The sequence below is a fragment of the Symphalangus syndactylus genome, chromosome X (assembly GCF_028878055.3).
Source record: "Symphalangus syndactylus isolate Jambi chromosome X, NHGRI_mSymSyn1-v2.1_pri, whole genome shotgun sequence".
In the NCBI taxonomy this organism is placed as follows: Eukaryota; Metazoa; Chordata; class Mammalia; order Primates; family Hylobatidae; genus Symphalangus; species Symphalangus syndactylus.
In genome coordinates this window covers 59,803,126-59,821,284 of record NC_072447.2, presented here as the reverse complement: position 1 = coordinate 59,821,284, position 18,159 = coordinate 59,803,126, and the positions used below count along the sequence as shown (strand labels likewise).

General features: G+C 39.0%; 1 protein-coding gene across 1 annotated transcript; it reads left to right on the top strand.

The window, feature by feature from the left end:
• Positions 1-10,012: 10,012 nt before the first annotated feature.
• On the top strand, positions 10,013-10,796 carry LOC129475298 (proliferating cell nuclear antigen-like). The gene has a single exon (XM_055267421.2). It carries the CDS (start codon positions 10,014-10,016, stop codon positions 10,794-10,796), a length of 783 nt encoding a protein of 260 aa, XP_055123396.1. The 5' UTR covers position 10,013.
• The last annotated feature ends 7,363 nt before the right edge of the window (positions 10,797-18,159 follow it).

Here is an 18,159-nt window from a genome sequence, read left to right as displayed (position 1 = left end):
AATTGGAAGTATCATTACGAACTCATGATGCATTTTCTTTTTAAAAGGTCTATTTGTTTTTATCACTAAAAAGATCTAGAAACAAAAATGAACCAGAAGTAATAAGCACCACTAGAGCCCACATCATGGTCTCTAATTTCCCATTAGAAGGATCAGAGTTCCTGGATATAAAATGTATTAGATGAGCTTAAATATCATGTGATATAATAAAAGCAAGAAGTTTTATCAAAGAGTAATAGAATTGTGTCTGTAGGACTCAGAAATCAGTATGAATAGGTTCCAACTAATCAAAGGTAGGTCTGTCTGAACATCATGAAGGATAAAAACATGTAATGGATTTAAATCCACGAGTTCATAAGGATATTTTAAAAAATACTCTTTGATCTTCCTTGGAGTATGCTAGAGAATGAATTTACTACTCAGAATTAACAAACAAGGCGGTATGCCAATGCACTCCAGAAAAAAACCCACATAAATAAGTGGGAAAAATCAAGTATTAATTATGCCTTTCCTATATGAACTGTACCTCAGGGTAAACAAATAGTTGATAAGTACAAGTTTCTATCTATAGAAGTATTTCAACTAATAAATGAAAAAGAAATAATAAAAATAAAACATCACCATTTTGTAACACCTATCTAATTAATGATGTAGGTAATGGTCATTAGTGGCTATTAATGGCATAAAAAGAGAGCCAGACATTATATGCTTTCTAATGGAAACACCACATCACCTATAATAAATACGTGAGTAAATTTGTTTAACTATTAATTTAAAATAATTATAACAACTTTTCATATTTAAAATGGGTATAAAATTAAAACATTAAACAAAACCAAGAGCAAGTGTGTCCATTGGATAGTAAAACTAAGCTAAGGACCAAGGTTGGATAAAGATATAGATATTGAATAACTGAACTTTCTTAGAAAATACAGCTTCCAAATCAACAAACGGAAAATTTTATCTATCCAAAAGAAGGCATAAGAAAACGAACAAATAATAATTACACAAGTAACTTCAAATACATTAGTAATCAAAATAAATGTAACTCTTTATTAAAAGAGTGGGCCATTTAAAAATTCAAGTATGTAAGACACACATCGAAAAATAAAGCCACCAGAAATGTTGACAATAAAGGAATGAAAAACATTATGCAGGGTAGAACAAGATGGCACAATAGAAGTCCCCACAAATTATACCCTCTGCAAGGACACCAATTTAACAACGATCTACACAAAAGAAAACCTTTGTAAGAACCAAAAATCAGGCAAGCACTCACAGCACCTTGTTCTAACTCTATATTGCTGAAAGAGGCACTGAAGAGGTAGAATAAACCGTTTTGAATTGCTGATGCCACTCCTCCCCCATCCCCTGGCAGTGGAGGCTTGGTGCCGAAAGACTTTCTGTGCCCTGGGGAGAGGGACAGCCAGCAATCCTTAGGCGATGAACTTTCGAGCTGCCTTTGTTAAAGCAGAAAGCAAAATGAGACAAAACTCAACTGACGCCCAACCACTGAGGATGCATTTAAACCTGCCCTAGCCAAAGGGGAATAGCCAGTCCCAGCAGTGGGAACTTGAGTTTCTGCAAGCCTTCCCACCATGGGCTAAAGTGCTCTGGGGCTCCAAATAAACTAGAAAGGCAGTCCAGGCCACAAGGACTGCAACACTAGGTGAGTGCCAGGGCTGAACCGGGCCCAGAGACAGTGAACAGGGTGGCGGGTGGCAGGCGGCAGGGGCGGGAACTTCACCTACTGAATCACCATCTGGGGCAGCTAAGGAATTGCTGGTATCACTCCTTCCCTAAGCCAAGGATGCACAGCTTGTGTCTCCAAAAGACATCCTCCCTATCATGGTAGCATCAGCTTCTACAATCCTCCTCCTTCCACAGTCATGGTGGAAGGCAAAGTGGGAGCAGGCAAGAAAAAAAAAAAAAAGAGATCCCCTCCTTCTACTTGAGGAGAGGAGAGGGGAGAGTGGGAGGACTTTGTCTTGCTTCTTGGATACCACCTTAGCCACAGCAGGATAGGGCATTGATCAGAGTCATGAGGCCCCCATTACAGGCCCTACCACCTGGACATTTCTAGACACACCTTGGGCCAGAAGTGAACCCACTGCTTTGAAAGGTGTTACACGCAACCACGTGAAGAGACCACCAAACAGGCTTTGTGTGAGCGATAAAGCTTTTTAATCACTTGAGTGCAGGTGGACTGAGTCCAAAGAAGGAGTCAGCAAAGGGAGATAGGGGTGGGGCAGTTTTATAGGATTTGGGTAGGTAGTGGAAAATTACAGTTAAAGGGGGTTTTCTCTTGCGGGCAGGGGTGGGGGTTACAAGGTGCTTGGTGGAGAGCTGCTGAGATTCATTGTCCAGGAGAAGGAATGTCACAAGATCAATTTATCAGTTAAGGTGGGGCAGGAACAAATCACAATGGTGGAATGTTATCAGTTAAGGCAGGAACTGACTATTTCACTTCTTTTGTGATTCTTCAGTTACTTCAGGCCATCTGGATGTATACGTGCAGGTCACAAGGGTTATGATGGCTTAGCTTGGGCTCAAAGGCCTGACAAAAGGAAGGACCCAGTCCTGACAGGATGAATCACCTACTAATAGAAGAGCCCTTGAACCCTGACCAGCAGTGATACCCAGGTACTATGTTGAGTATACTCTGATGGGTATAACACCAACCAGGCTCTTGGGGTCCCCAATTCCAGGACTTGGCTCTTGGATGGCATTTCTGGATCTGCTCAGGTCAAAGGGGAGCCCACTTCTCTGAAAGGTGAGTCTCAGGCCAGGCAGCATTCACCATAAGCTAACTAAAGAGCCCTTGGGCCTTGAGGGAACATCAGAGGTAATCTGGTAAAACTCCTTGTGGGCCTGAGGTGGTGGTGGCCACATGCTATGTCAAAAATAAAAACTCTCTTGCCCCTTTGTTCAAATACACTCTCATAGCAACTGGCCAAAAAAAACCCCTCTACACAAAAGTAAAATTGCTTTACTAAAAATCCTTTATTCAAGTGTTCAATTTCCTTAAAATTTTAAGCATTATTCCTGACATGGCCAGCAGTCACATGAAAAAATGCTCAATATCACTGATCATTAGAGAAACGCAAATCCAAACCACAATGAGATACCATCTCACCCCAGTCAGAATGACTATTATTTAAAAAGTCAAAAAATAACAGATGCTAGGGAGGTTGTGGAGAAAAGGGAACACTTATACACTGTTAGTGGGAATGTAAATTAGTTCAACCATTGTGGAAGACAGTGTGGTGATTCCTCAAAGACCTAAAGACAGAATTACCATTTGACTCAGCAGTCCCATTACTGGGTATATATGGAAAGGAATATAAATCATTCTATTACAAAGACACATGCACATGAATATTCAACGCAGCACTATTCGCAAAAGCAAAGACATGACATGGAATCCGCCTAAATGCCCATGAATGATAGAGTTGATAAAGAAAATATGATACATATACACCATGGAATACTATGCAGCCATAAAAGAGTACGAGATCATATCCTTTGCAGGGGCATGGATGGAACTGGAGGCCATCATCCTCAGCAAACTAATTCATGAACAGGAAACCAAATACTGGATGTTCTCGCTTATAAGTGGGAGCTAAATGATGAGGGGAACAACACACACTAGGGCCTATTGGAGGGTGGAGGATGAGCAGAGGGAGAGGATCAGGAAAAATAACTAATGGATACTAGGCTTAATACCTGGGTTATGAAATAATCTATACAATGAGTCCCCATGACACAAGTTTACCTATGTAACAAACCTACACATGTACCCCTGAACTGAAAATAAAAGTAAAAAAAAATTTTTTTAAAAGAGAGAGGGAGTAGAAAGATGTTTACCAGAGGCTGGAAAAACTCGTGGGGTGGGGGGGGTTGAGCTGGAAGTGGGGATGGTTAACGGGTACAGATATATTTAAAATGAATAGATAAGGCCTAGTATTTGTTAGCACAACAGGGTGTCTATAGTCAATAATAATTTAGATGTACATTTGAAAATAACTAAAAGAGTATAATTGGATTGTAGAACAAAGGATAAATACTTGCAGGGATGGACACCCCATCTTCCATGATGTGATTTTTATGCATTGCATACCTTATCAAGACATCTCATATACCCCATAAACATACATACCTATCCACAAAATTATCCACAAAAATTTAAAAACCCATGCAAATACTAACTATAAAAAGATGTTAAATTATATTCATATAAGTCAAGTTAAAATTGGAAGCCAAAAGCATTAACTGTAATAAAGACAGATAACTAGCAATAATGAAATGAAAATTGTACCAGAAAGATATTTGTTTTCAACTTGTATGAAACTGACAATGTTGCCTCAACGGATATACAGCAAAACTCCACAATCATAATAGGAGATTTAAAATCATCTCTACTATAAATTGATAGATCAACAAGATAAAAAATTTTTAAGGGTGTAGAATCTGTGATATTGCAAAATATATATTTGGTCTTTGTCCCTATTTCCTTACATACAGCTACCAAAACCCTTGGATTCTCTAAAGTGATGAGAATCTTTTGTATACTAACGAGATGACTGGTAGCTGGGGCCCCTAAATATCTTCAGGAAGGTGGGTAGTCAATGGAAATACCAACATATTATTAAAGGGTTGTGATATTTAGCCCCACCTCCCAACCTCTGGGGAGGGAAGAGGGGCTGAAGGTTGAGTTCATCCCCAATGGCCAATGATTTAGTTAATCATACCTACACATGAAGCTGGTTCAGAGAGCTTCTAGATATCTGAACACATGGAAGTTCCTGGAGTGTGGCATGCTCAGAAAGGGGATGAAAACTCTGTTCCTCTTCCCACATGTTTGCCCTGTGCAGCTGTTCCATCTGGCTGTTTATCTGTATCCTTTTTAATATCCTTTATAATAAATTGGTAAGCATACGTAAAGTATTTCCCTGAGCTCTGTGCAATGCGCTAGCAAATTGATAGGATCCAAGGAGAGAGTCATGGGAACTCCAATTTACTGCTGATAGGTCGAAAGTACAGATCAAACCTGGGGTTTGTGTCTATTATCTGAAGTGGGGGACAGTCTTGTGGGACTGAGCCCTCAACCTATGGAATTTGACAGTAGTTTCAGAATTGAATTGAAGGACACATAGCTTGTGTCCTCTGGAGTATCTGGTGTCCATGTGCTATGTGTTGAGTGTGAAAGTAGAGAGCAGAAAGGAAAAACAGGGTTTTTTCCTCTTACAAGAAGGAATTTTGTTATTCAAAGGAACAACAAAATTAATTACCATTCAATAAATATAAAATATGCATTATTTCCAAATATAGATGGAATATTTATAAAAACTAGTCACTTAATAGGACTTAAAGAAAGTTTCTAAAAAGTGTAAAAGATCTGTTATCATATTGACTATGTTATTCCTTGATCACAATAAAATTGAATTAGAAATCAAGCACCAGATAAAGGTGGTTAAAAACACAATGTTTGTAAACTTAAAAATGTTCCTGGAACTAACTCGTGCTTCATAAGAAACAATGAAAATTGCAAAATAGAAATTTAGACCTGAATGGCAATGAAAATACTACATTTCAAAACTTGTAATATGTAGCTAAAGCAGTGTTTAGAGAGAAATTTATAGTCTAAAATGTATTTATTTAAAAATGAAAAAGATTGAAAATAAAGACGTTAATTGAAAATAAAAAAGTTGTGTTCTCTTCCAGAAACTAGAAAAGGAATGACAGATATTCAGTTAATATGGAAGAAATAGAGACTTTATGGGACTAAGAAACTTAAAAAAAAACCTTCCTTGAAACAAGAACAGAAACTACAAAAAAATCACATTCAGGAAACAACAATAAGAACAAAGAAAAACTGGAAAGTTTTCAATAAAATGGAGTGCAATTTTGAGAAAAATTTCCTGGAAAACAGTAACAAGACAACTTTATGAAAATGGGAGATAAAAGATAAGCTACCTGTGGAGGTTTCACATCTAAATAATAGGAATTCATAAGGAAAGACAAAGAGATGCAGAGAACAAAGAAAACAGCGCAGAAGTCATGGATGAAACGATTTAAGAATGTTTCCCATATCCGAAAGACCTGTTTCACAACTAAATGGATCAATCAATTGAAGGGCTCAAACCTAGGCACGTCTTCATAAAATTTTAGAGCACTGGAGATCCTGCAGCTTCCAAAGAGGAGAAAAGGAAAAGGTTTAACAGGAATGTAAAAGAGTCAGAATAGCATTGGAGTTCTAACCAGCAACAGTGAAAGCCCAAAACCAATAGAGCAGCATCATTCTTAGAAAATAATTATAATCAAGGATTTAACAAGCAGCTAAACTATCAAATAAGTGTGAGGGTAGCATAAAGGCAGTTTTTTCCCAACATGAAAGATCTCAACCATTTTTTGTTGCCTCCCAGAAAGTGAGGGAGTAAATCAAGAAAGACGAAAACATGGGATTCAAGTAATGGGGGCTGATATAAGAAAGAAGGAAGGAAATTCCCCCTATTACTGCTGACGTGAAATCTCAGAAAGACAATTGCAGATTAGGGTGAGAGCAATCACTAGTTTCCAGAAGGGATTTCTTCAAGAAGATGGAAAAAAAAAAAGAATCCAATATTATATTATTCTATTATGAAGCTATTTACACAATGGAGCATAATTTTAGGGGGAAGCATTTGCGAACAAAACAAAAAGATACCAACTACAAGAAAACAAAAGATTATGCAGGAAAAAAATATTCCAAGATAAATAGCGTTTATATAGACCCAATAATGACTCAACTATGGTTAAATTATTATGATTTAACCAAAGAAACCATATAACTGTTCTGGAAGGACAGGACACAGGGAAAATAGGGCATGAGGGAATGTAGTGGGGATTGAGTAATAACTAAACCCAGATACCAATATTCCGTATTGGGAAATCAATGGATAATGTTTAAAACTTCACAAGCAAAAAGTAGCAATGTAAGCCATGTTTTTAAGATACATGAATCATACGTAATAGCTAAAAGAATGAACATGGTTGCTTCTGGGGAGCAGGAATGGGGAAGGTGTGGCAGGACAGTGTTATTTATTATGAAACAATCTATTTGCACAACTCTGTGACTTTTCCAAATATATGCATACACACACACACACACACACACACACAAAACTTTTATAAAGACAATACTAAATAAATATAAAAAGACTAACATTGCAAATAAGTTGGAATAAAGGGGACAAGAGCTGTGAAAATAAAGTGGAAAACTACATGGGATCAACAAAAATAAAAACTGTTACGAAACATATAAATTGAACATATTTCTAGTAATACTGAGCAAAAAAAGGAAATCATATGAAAAGCACACAAGTAAACAATATTAGGAACAATGAGATATAACATTACAAACAAGGAGTTTTCTAACATTAAAAGATAAAGAGAATATAAATAATATATTTAGAAACAGATGAAATAATTTCTTTTTTAAATTGCATATTGAGTTGCATATATGAATTATTAAGTTGCATATATCATGCTATTTTCTCATGTTTCTTAATGTACACTGCTTTTTTTACTATTATAATTTTTCTTTTCTTTTTTTAAAATTTTACTTTAAGTTCTGGGATACATGTGCAGAACGTGCAGGTTTGCTACATAGGTATACATGTGCCATGGTGATTTGCTGCACCTATCAATCCGTCATATAAGTTTTAAGCCCCACATGCATTAGGTATTAGTCCTAATGCTCTGCCTTCCACCCCCTGATAGACCTGGTGTGTGATGTTCCCCTCCCTGTGTCCATGTGTTCTCATTGTTTAACTCCCACTTATGAATAAGAACATGCAGTGTTTGGTTTTCTCTTCCTGTGTTAGTTTGCTGAGAATGATGGTTTCCAGCTTCATCCATGTCCCCGCAAAGGACATGAACTCACTCTTTTTTATGGCTGCATAGTATTCCATGGTGTATATATGCCACATTTTCTTTATCCAGTCTATCATTGATGGGCATTTGGGTTGGTTCCAAGTCTTTGCTGTCATAAATAGTGCTGCAATAAACATGTGTGTGCATGTGTCTTTATAGTAGAATGATTTATAATTCTTTGGGTATATACCCCATAATTGGACTGGCAGGTCAAATGGTATTTCTGGTTCTAGATCCTTGAGGACTGGCCGCACTGTCTTCCACAATGGTTGAACTAATTTACACTCCCACCAACAGTGTAAAAGCGTTCCTTTCTCCACAGCCTCGTCAGCATCTGTTGTTTCCTTACTTTTTAATGATTGCCATTCTAACTGGAGTGAGATGGTATCTCATGTGGCTTTGATTTGCATTTCTCTAATGACCAGTGATGATGAGCTTTTTTTCATATGCTTGTTGGCTGCATAAATGTCTTCTTTTGAGAAGTGTCTGTTCATATCCTTCACCCACTTTTTGATGGGGTTGTTTGTTTTTTTCTTGTAAATTTATTTATGTTCCTTGTAGATTCCGGATAATAGCCCAATGGAACAGAATAGAGGCCTCAGAAATAACACCACACATCTACAACCATCTGATCTTCGACAAACCTGACAAAAACAAGCAATAGGGAAAGGATTCCCTACTTAATAAATGGTGCTGGGAAAAAACTGGCTAGCCACATGCAAAACTGAAACTGGACCCCTTCCTTATACCTTATACAAAAATTAACTCAAGATGAATTAAAGACATAAATGTAAAACCTGAAACCATAAAAACCCTAGAAGAAATCCTAGGCAATACCATTCACGACATAGGCATGGGCAAACACTTCATGACTAAAACACCAAAAGCAATTGCAACCAAATCAAAATTGACAAATGGGATCTAATTAAACTAAACAGCTTCTGCACAGCAAAAGAAACTATCAGAGTGAACAGGTAACCTACAGAATGGGAGGAAATTTTTGCAATCTATCCATCTGACAAAGATGAAATAATTTCTAAGAAAATGTAAATTATAAAACAATTGACTCGATATCAAATAACCACTGAAAGTTTTCAAAAGTAATCAACTGTCTTATTCAAAATATATCAGGCCCCATTAATTTTATAGGCAATTTTTATCAACTTTCAAGGAATACATTCTCCCTATGTTATATAAACTGTTCCAGAGAACATAAGAACTCATTTATGAGGCTAATAAAAACTTGATAACAAAAATGGAATAAAAACAGTGCAAAAAATTAAACCATTCTCACTTATAAACATAGATACTAAAGTTCTAAAAGCTGACAGTGCAAATTTAAAAATATATTATACCAATGTTTTAGTTTTCTATTGCTGTGTAACAAATAATCACACAATGTAGCGGTTTGAAACAACATTCATTTACTATCTCAGTTTCTGTAGTTCAGAAATTCAGACACAGCCTAACTAGATTCTCTGCTTAGGGTCTCATAGGCTGCAGTTAACTTGTTGGCCAGAGCTGGGTCCCATTTGAGTGTTGGAGTCTTCTTCCAAGCTCAAGGCAGAACTCATTTTCTTGAAGCTGTGGAACTCATAGGGTCATGTTTCTTCAAGGCCAGCAGCGGAATCCCTCTAATCACTAGACCCTCTTTTAAAGAGCTTGCCTGAGTAGGTCAAGCCCACCCAGGAAATCTCTCTTTTAATGAACTCAAAGTCAACTGAATAGGGACTTTAATTGCACCTGAAAAATCCCTTTGCTTTGCCAAATTCTATTGGTTAGAAGCAAGTTATACGTTCCACTCACACTCAAGGGGAGATGATTACACAAAGGCATGGATACCAGGGAGTGGGAATCACAGGGGCCATCTTAGAATTCTACTTAGGACAACCAGGTAGAGTTTATCCCAGGAATAAGTAGAGTACATTCCAGTGATGCAAGGATGATTAAAGGTTAAAAAGTCTATTAATGGTCATCATTCTAGGTCTCAGCCTCTCCCATGGTGTTCGCCCACTTGCTCTGAGGCTCATGAAGCCAAAACCGGCTAGACTTTCCTACTTTCCACCCACCTGTAGTCGCCTTGTTGCCACTTCACCACCATGTTCAAGGCGTGCCTGGTCCAGGGCTCCATCCTGAAGAAGGTGCTGGAGGCACTCAAGGACCTCATCAACGAGGCCTGCTGGGACATCTGCTCGAGTGGTGTGAAACTGCAGAGCATGGACTCGTCCCACGTCTCCTTGGTGCAGTTGACCCTGCTGTCTGAGGGCTTTGACACTTACCGCTGCAACTGCAACCTGGCCATGAGGGTGAACCTCACTATTATGTCCAAAATACTAAAATGGGCTGGCAATGAAGATATCATTACACTAAGGACTGAAGATAACATGGATACCTTGGTGCTAGTATTTGAAGCTTCAAATCAGGAGAAGGTTTCAGACTATGAAAATAAGTTGATGGATTTGGATGTTGAACAAATTGGAATTGCAGAACAAGAGTACCACTCTGTAGTAAAGATGCCTTCTGGTGAATTTGCATGTATATACCGAGATCTCAGCCATATTGGAGATGCTGTTGTAATTTCCTGTGTAAAAGATGGAATTAAATTTTCTGCAAGTGGAGACCTTGGAAATGGAAACAAATTGTCACAGACAAGTACTGTCGATAAAGAGGAGGAAGATGTTACCATGGAGATGAATGAACCAGTTCAACTAACTTTTGCACTGAGGTACCTGAACTTCCTTACAAAAGCCACTCCACTCTCTTCAATGGTGATACTCAATATGTCTGCAGAGATACACCTTGTTGTAGACTATAAAATTGCTGATATGGGACACTTAAAGTACTACTTGGCTCCCAAGATCGAGGATGAAGAAGGACCTTAGCCATTCTTTAAATTCAAGAAAATAAAACTAAGCTCTTTGAGAACTACTTATGAGATGCCAGCATATATTGAAGTCTTTTCTGCCACCAAATTTCTACCTCTAAGTACATATGTAGATATTGTTTTCTGTAAATAAACTTTTTCTCTATTCTCTGCAATTTGTTTAAAGAATAAAGTCCAAAGTCAGTAAGATCTGGTCTAGTTAACCTAGAAGTATTTTTGTCTCTTAGAAATACTTGTGATTTTTACAATACAAAAGGGTCTTGACTCTAAATGCAGTTTTAAGAATTGTTTTTGCTACAGCTCCCAGTGTGAGTGATGCAGAAGACAGGTGATTTCTGCATTTCCAACTGAGGTACCCGGTTCATCTCACTGGGGAGTGTCGGACAGTGGGTGCAGGACAGTGGGTGCAGTGCACCGAGCATGAGCCGAAGCAGGGTGAGGCATCGCCTCACCCAGGAAGCGCAAGGGGTCAGGGAATTCCCTTTCCTAGTCAAAGAAAGGGGTGACAGACAGCACCTAGAAAATCGGTTCACTCCCACCCTAATATTATGCTTTTCCAAGGGTCTTAGCAAACGGCACACCAGGAGATTATATCCCGTGCCTGGCTCGGAGGGTCCTATGCCCACGGAGCCTCACTCATTGCTAGCACAGCAGTCAGAGATCAAACTGCGAGGCAGCAGTGAGGCTGGGGGAGGGACGCACACCATTGCCAAGGCTTGAGTAGGTAAACAAAGCAGCTGAGATGCCCGATCTGGGTGGAGCCCACCTCAGCTCAAGGAGGCCTGCCTGCCTCTGTAGACTCCACCTCTAGGGGCAGGGCGTAGCCAAACAAAAGGCAGTGGAAACCTCTGCAGACTTAAATGTCCCTGTCTGACAGCTTTGAAGAGAGTAGTGGTTGTCCCAGCACGCAGCTTGAGATCTGAGAACAGACAGACTGCCTCCTCAAGTGGGTCCCTGACCCCCGAGTAGCCTAACTGGCAGGCACCACCCAGTAGGGGCAGACTGAAACTTCACACAGGCAGGTACTCCTCTGAGACAAAACTTCCAGAGGAATGATCGGGCAGCAATATTTGCTGTTCACCAATATCCGCTGTTCTGCAGCCTTCGCAGCTGATACCCAGGCAAACAGGATCTGGAGTGGACCTCCAGCAAACTCCAACAGACTTGCAGCTGAGGGTCCTGACTGTTAGAAGCAGAAAGGACATCCACACCAAAACCCCATCTGTACGTCACCATCATCAAAGACCAAAGGTAGATAAAACCACAAAGATGGGGAAAAAAACAGAGCAAAAAAATGGAAACTCTAAAAATCAGAGAGCCTCTTCTCCTCCAAAGGAACACAGCTCCTCACCAGCAATGGAACAAAGCAAAAACCTTGAAAAAAAGTTAGACCAATGGCTAACTAGAATAACCAATGCAGAGAAATCCTTGAAAGACCTGATGGAGCTGAAAACCAGGGCACGAGAACTACATGATGAATGCACAAGTCTCAGTAGCCAATTTGATCAACTGGAAGAAAGGATAACAGTGATTGAAGATCAAATGAATGAAATGAAGCAAGAAGAGAAATTTAGAGAAAAAAGAATAAAAAGAAATGAACAAAGCCTCCAAGAAATATGGGACTATGTGAAAAGACCAAATTTACGTCTGATTGGTGTACCTAAAAGTGATGGGGAGAATGGAACCAAGTTGAAAAACACCCTGCAGGATATTATCCAGGAGAACTTCCCCAACCTAGCAAGGCAGGCCAACGTTCAAATTCAGGAAATACAGAGAATGCCACAAAGATACTCCTCAAGAAGAGCAACTCCAAGACACATAATTGTCAGATTCACCAAAGTTGAAATGAAGGAAAAAATATTAAGGGCAGCCAGAGAGAAAGGTCGGGTTACCAACAAGGGAAAGCCCATCAGACTTACAGCTGATCTATTGGCAGAAACTCTACAAGCCAGAAGAGAGTGGGGGCCAATATTCAACATTCTTAAAGAAAACAATTTTCAACCCAGAATTTCATATCCAGCCAAACTAAGCTTCGTAAGTGAAGGAGAAATAAAATCCTTTACAGACAAGCAAATGCTGAGAGATTTTGTCAGAACCAGGCCTGCCCTACAAGAGCTCCTGAAGGAAGCACTAAACATGGAAAGGAACAACCAGGACCAGCCACTGCAAAAACATGCCAAATTGTAAAGACCATCGGGGCTAGGAAGAAACTACATCAACTAACGAGCAAAATATCCAGCTAACATCATAATGACAGGATCAAATTCACACATAACAATATTAATGTTAAATGTAAATGGGCTAAATGCTCCAATTAAAAGACACAGACTGGCAAATTGGATAGTCAAGACCCATCAGTGTGCTGTATTCAGGAAACCCATCTCACGTGCAGAGACACATACAGCCTCAAAATAAAGGGATGGAGGAAGATCTACCAAGCAAATGAAAAACCAAAAAAGGCAGGGGTTGCAATCCTAGTCTCTGATAAAGCAGACTTTAAACCAACAAAGATCAAAAGAGACAAAAAAGGCCATTACATAATGGTAAAGAGATCAATTCAACAAGAAGAGCTAACTATCTAAATATATATGCACCCAATACAGGAGCACCCAGATTCATAAAGCAAGTCCTCACCAACCTACAAAGAGACTTAGACTCCCACACAATAATAATGGGAAACTTCAACATCCCACTGTCAACATTAGACAGATCAACGAGACAGAAAGTTAACAAGGATATCCAGGAATTCAACTCAGCTCTGCACCAAGCAGACCTAATAGGCTATCTACAGAACTCTCCACCCCAAGTCAACAGAATATACATTCTTTACAGCACCACACCTATTCCAAAATTGACCACATAGCTGGAAGTAAAGCACTCCTCAGCAAATGTAAAAGAACAGAAATTATAACAAACTGTCTCTCAGACCACAGTGCAATCAAATTAGAACTCAGGATTAAGAAACTCACTCAAAACCGCTCAACTACATGGAAACTGAACATCCTGCCCCTGAATGACTACCGGGTACATAACGAAATGAAGGCAGAAATAAAGATGTTCTTTGAAACCCATGAGAACAAAGACACAACATACCAGAATCTCTGGGACACATTCAAAGCAGTGTGTAGAGGGAAACTTAAAGCACAAATGCCCACAAGAGACAGCAGGAAAGATCTAAAATTGACACCCTAACATCACAATTAAAAGAACTAGAGAAGCCAGTGCAAACACATTCAAAAGCTAGCAGAAGGCAAGAAATAACTAAGATCAGAGCAGAACTGAAGGAAATAGAGACACAAAAAACTCTTCAAAAAATCAATGAATCGAGGTGCTGGTTTTTTTAAAACATCAACAAAATTGATAGACCGCTAGCAAGACTAATAAAGAAGAAAAGAGAGAAGAGTCAAATAGACGCAATAAAAAATGATAAAGGGGATATCACCACCGATCCCACAGAAATACAAACTACCATCAGAGAATGCTATAAACACCTCTATGCAAATAAACTAGAAAATCTAGAAGAAATGTATAAATTCCTGGACACATACACCCTCCCAAGACTAAACCAGGAAGAAGTTGAATCTCTGAATAGACCAATAAGAGGGTCTGAAATTGAGGCAATAATTAATAGCTTACCAACCAAAGAAAGTTCAGGACCAGATGGATTTACAGCCGAGTTGTACCAGAGGTACAAGGAGGAGCTGGTACCATTCCTTCTGAAACTATTCCAATCAATAGAAAAAGAGAGAATCCTCCCTAACTCATTTTTTGAGGCCAGCATCATCCTGATACCAAAGCCTGGGGGGGACACAACAAAAAAAGAGAATTTGAGACCAATATCCCTGATGAACATCAATGCAAAAATCCTCAATAAAATACTGGCAAACTGAATCCAGCAGCACATCAAAAAGTTTATCCACCATGATCAAATGGGCTTCATCCCTGGGATGCAAGCCTGGTTCAACATATGCAAATCAATAAATGTAATCCAGCATATAAACAGAACCAATGACAAAAACCACATGATTATCTCAATAGATGCAGAAAAGGCCTTTGACAAAATTCAACAACCCTTCATCCTAAAAACTCTCAATAAATTAGGTTTTGATGAGACATATCTCAAAATAATGAGCTATCTATGACAAACCCACAGCCAATATCATACTGAATGGGCAAGAGCTGGAAGCATTCCCTTTGAAAACTGGCACAAGACAAGGATGCCCTCTCTCATCGCTCCTATTCAAGGTAGTGTTGGCAGTTCTGGCCAGGGCAGTCAGGTAGGAGAAGGAAATACAGGATATTCAATTAGGAAAATAGGAAATCAAATTGTCCCTGTTTGCAGATGACATGATCGTATATTTAGAAAACCCCATCATCTCAGCCCAAAATCTCCTTAAGCTGATAGACAACTTCAGCAAAGTCTCAGGATAGAAAATCAATGTGCAAAAATCACAAGCATTCTTATACACCAATAACAGACAAACAGAGAGCCAAATCATGTGTGAACTCCCATTCACAATTGCTTCAAAGAGAATAAAATACCTAGGAATCCAACTTACAAGGGATGTGAAGGACCTTTTCAAGGAGAACTACAAACCACTGCTCAATGAAATAAAAGAGGATACAAACAAATGGAAGAATATTCCATGTTCATGGGTAGGAAGAATCAATATCGTGAAAATGGCCATACTGCCCAAGGTATGTTATAGATTCAATGCCATCCCCATCAAGCTACCAATGACTTTCTTCACAGAATTGGAAAAAACTACTTTAAACTTCATATGGAACCAAAAAAGAGCCCACATTGCCAAGTCAATCCTAAGCCAAAAGAACAAAGCTGGAGGCATCACGCTACCTGACTTCAAACTATACTACAAGGCTACAGTAACCAAAACAGCATGGTACTGGTACCACAACAGAGATATAGACCAATGGAACAGAACAGAGCCCTCAGAAATAATGCCACATATCTATAACTATCTGATATTTGACAAACCTGACAAAAACAAGAAATGGGGAAAGGATACCCTATTTAATAAATGGTGCTGGGAAAACTGGCTAGCCATATATAGAAAGCTGAAACTGGATCCCTTCCTTACACCTTATACAAAAAATAATTCAAGATGGATTAAAGACTTAAATGTTTGATCTAAAACCATAAAAACCCTAGAAGAAAACCTAGGCAATACCATTCACGACATCGGCATGGGCAAGGACTTCATGACTAAAACACCAAAAGCAATGGCAACAAAAGCCAAAATTGACAAATGGGATCTAATTAAACTAAAGAGCTTCTGCACAGCAAAAGAAACTACTATCAGAGTGAACAGGCAACCTACAGAATGGGAGAAAATTTTTGCAATCTACTCATCTGACAAAGGGCTAATATCCAGAGTCTACAAAGAACTTGAACAAATTTACAAGAAAAAATCAAACAACCCCATCAAAAAGTAGGCGAAGGATAGGAACAGATACTTCTCAAAAGAAGACATTTATGCAGCCAAAAAAAAACACTTGAAAAAATGCTCATCATCACTGGCCATCAGAGAAATGCAAATCAAAACCACAATGAGTTACCATCGCACACCAGTTAGAATGGCGATCATTAAAAAGTCAGGAAACAACAGGTGCTGGAGAGGATGTGGAGAAATAGGAACACTTTGACACTGTTGGTGGGACTGTAAACTAGTTTAACCATTGTGGAAGTCAGTGTGGTGATTCCTCAAGGATCTAGAACTAGAAATACCATTTGACCCAGCCATCTCATGACTGGGTATATACCCAAAGGACTATAAATCATGCTGCTATAAAGACACATGCACACGTATGTTTATTGCGGCATTATTCACAATAGCAAAGAGTTGGAACCAACCCAAATGTCCAACAACGATAGACTGGATTAAGAAAACGTGGTTGGGCCGGGTGCGGTGGCTCACGCTTGTAATCCCAGCATTTTGGGAGGCCGAGGTGGGGGGATCACGAGGTCAGGAGATCGAGACCACAGTGAAACCCCGTCTCTACTAAAAATACAAAAAGTAGCCGGGCGTGGTGGCGGGCGCCTGTAGTCCCAGCTACTCGGAGAGGCTGAGGCAGGAGAATGGTATGAACCCAGGAGGCAGAGCTTGCAGTGAGCCGAGATTGCGCCACTGCACTCCAGCCTGGGCGACAGAGCGAGACTCCATCTCAAAAAAAAAAAAAAAAGAAAATGTGGCACATATACACCATGGAATACTATGCAGCCATAAAAAATGATGAGTTCATGTCCTTTGTAGGGACATGGATGAAACTGGAAACCATCATTCTCAGCAAACTATCGCAAGGACAAAAAACCAAACGCCGCATGTTCTCACTCATAGGTGGGAATTGAACAATGAGAACACATGGACACAGGAAGGGGAACATCACACACTGGGGCCTGTTGTGGGGTGGGGGGAGGGGGAAGGGGGAGGGATAGCATTAGGAGATATACCTAATGCTATATGATGAGTTAATGTGTGCAGCACACCAACATGGCACATGTAGACATATGTAAGAAACCTGCACGTCGTGCACATGTACCCTAAAACTTAAAGTATAATTAAAAAAAAAAATAAATAATTGTTGTTGAATTTAAATAAAGTTACTTGAATTTCAAAAAAGTCTATTAATGTAATAAATATGATATGTTAACAGATAAAAGTAGAAATATCATATAGAGTGATATCAAAAACATATTCAATAAAAGTCAATGCAGAAAAAAATCCTTTAGCAAATTCAGAAAAAAGGTAACTTCTCTAACCTAACAAAAGTATCTATCACAATTTATGGGAAACATCCTTTGAAAAATTGGAAACATGCCCATAAAACTTAAGAACAAGACAGAGGTGTCTGCCATATTGTTTTTTTTTTAAATAGACTTTAATTTTTTAGAGCAGTTTTAGGTTCACAGCAAAATTGAGCAGAAGGTACTGAGATGTCCCATATAACCCCTTCCCCCAAATGTGCACAGCCTCCCCCTCTAGCAACATCCCCCGACCCCACCATGCCAGAGAGTTACATTTGTTACAACTGATGAACCTACATTGACACATCACATCATTATCACTTAAAGTTTGTAGTTTACATTAGGGTTTGCACTTGGCGTTGTACATTCTACGGGTTTGGGCAAATATATAATGACATGTATTTACCATTATAGTATCATACAGAGTAGTCTTACTGCCCTAAAAATTCTCTGTGCCCTGGCTATTCATCCCTTTCTTCCCTCTAAACCCTGGAAACCACTGATCTTTTTACTTGTCTTCATAGTTTTGCCTTCACAGAACGTCAAAGAGTTGTAATTATACATTATAGATCCATTTCAGATTGGCTTCTTTCACTTA

Coding starts and splice junctions, on each gene's coding strand:
- LOC129475298 (XM_055267421.2), top strand. CDS start 10,014: ATGTTCAAGGCGTGCCTGGTCCAGGGCTCCATCCTGAAGAAGGTGCTG.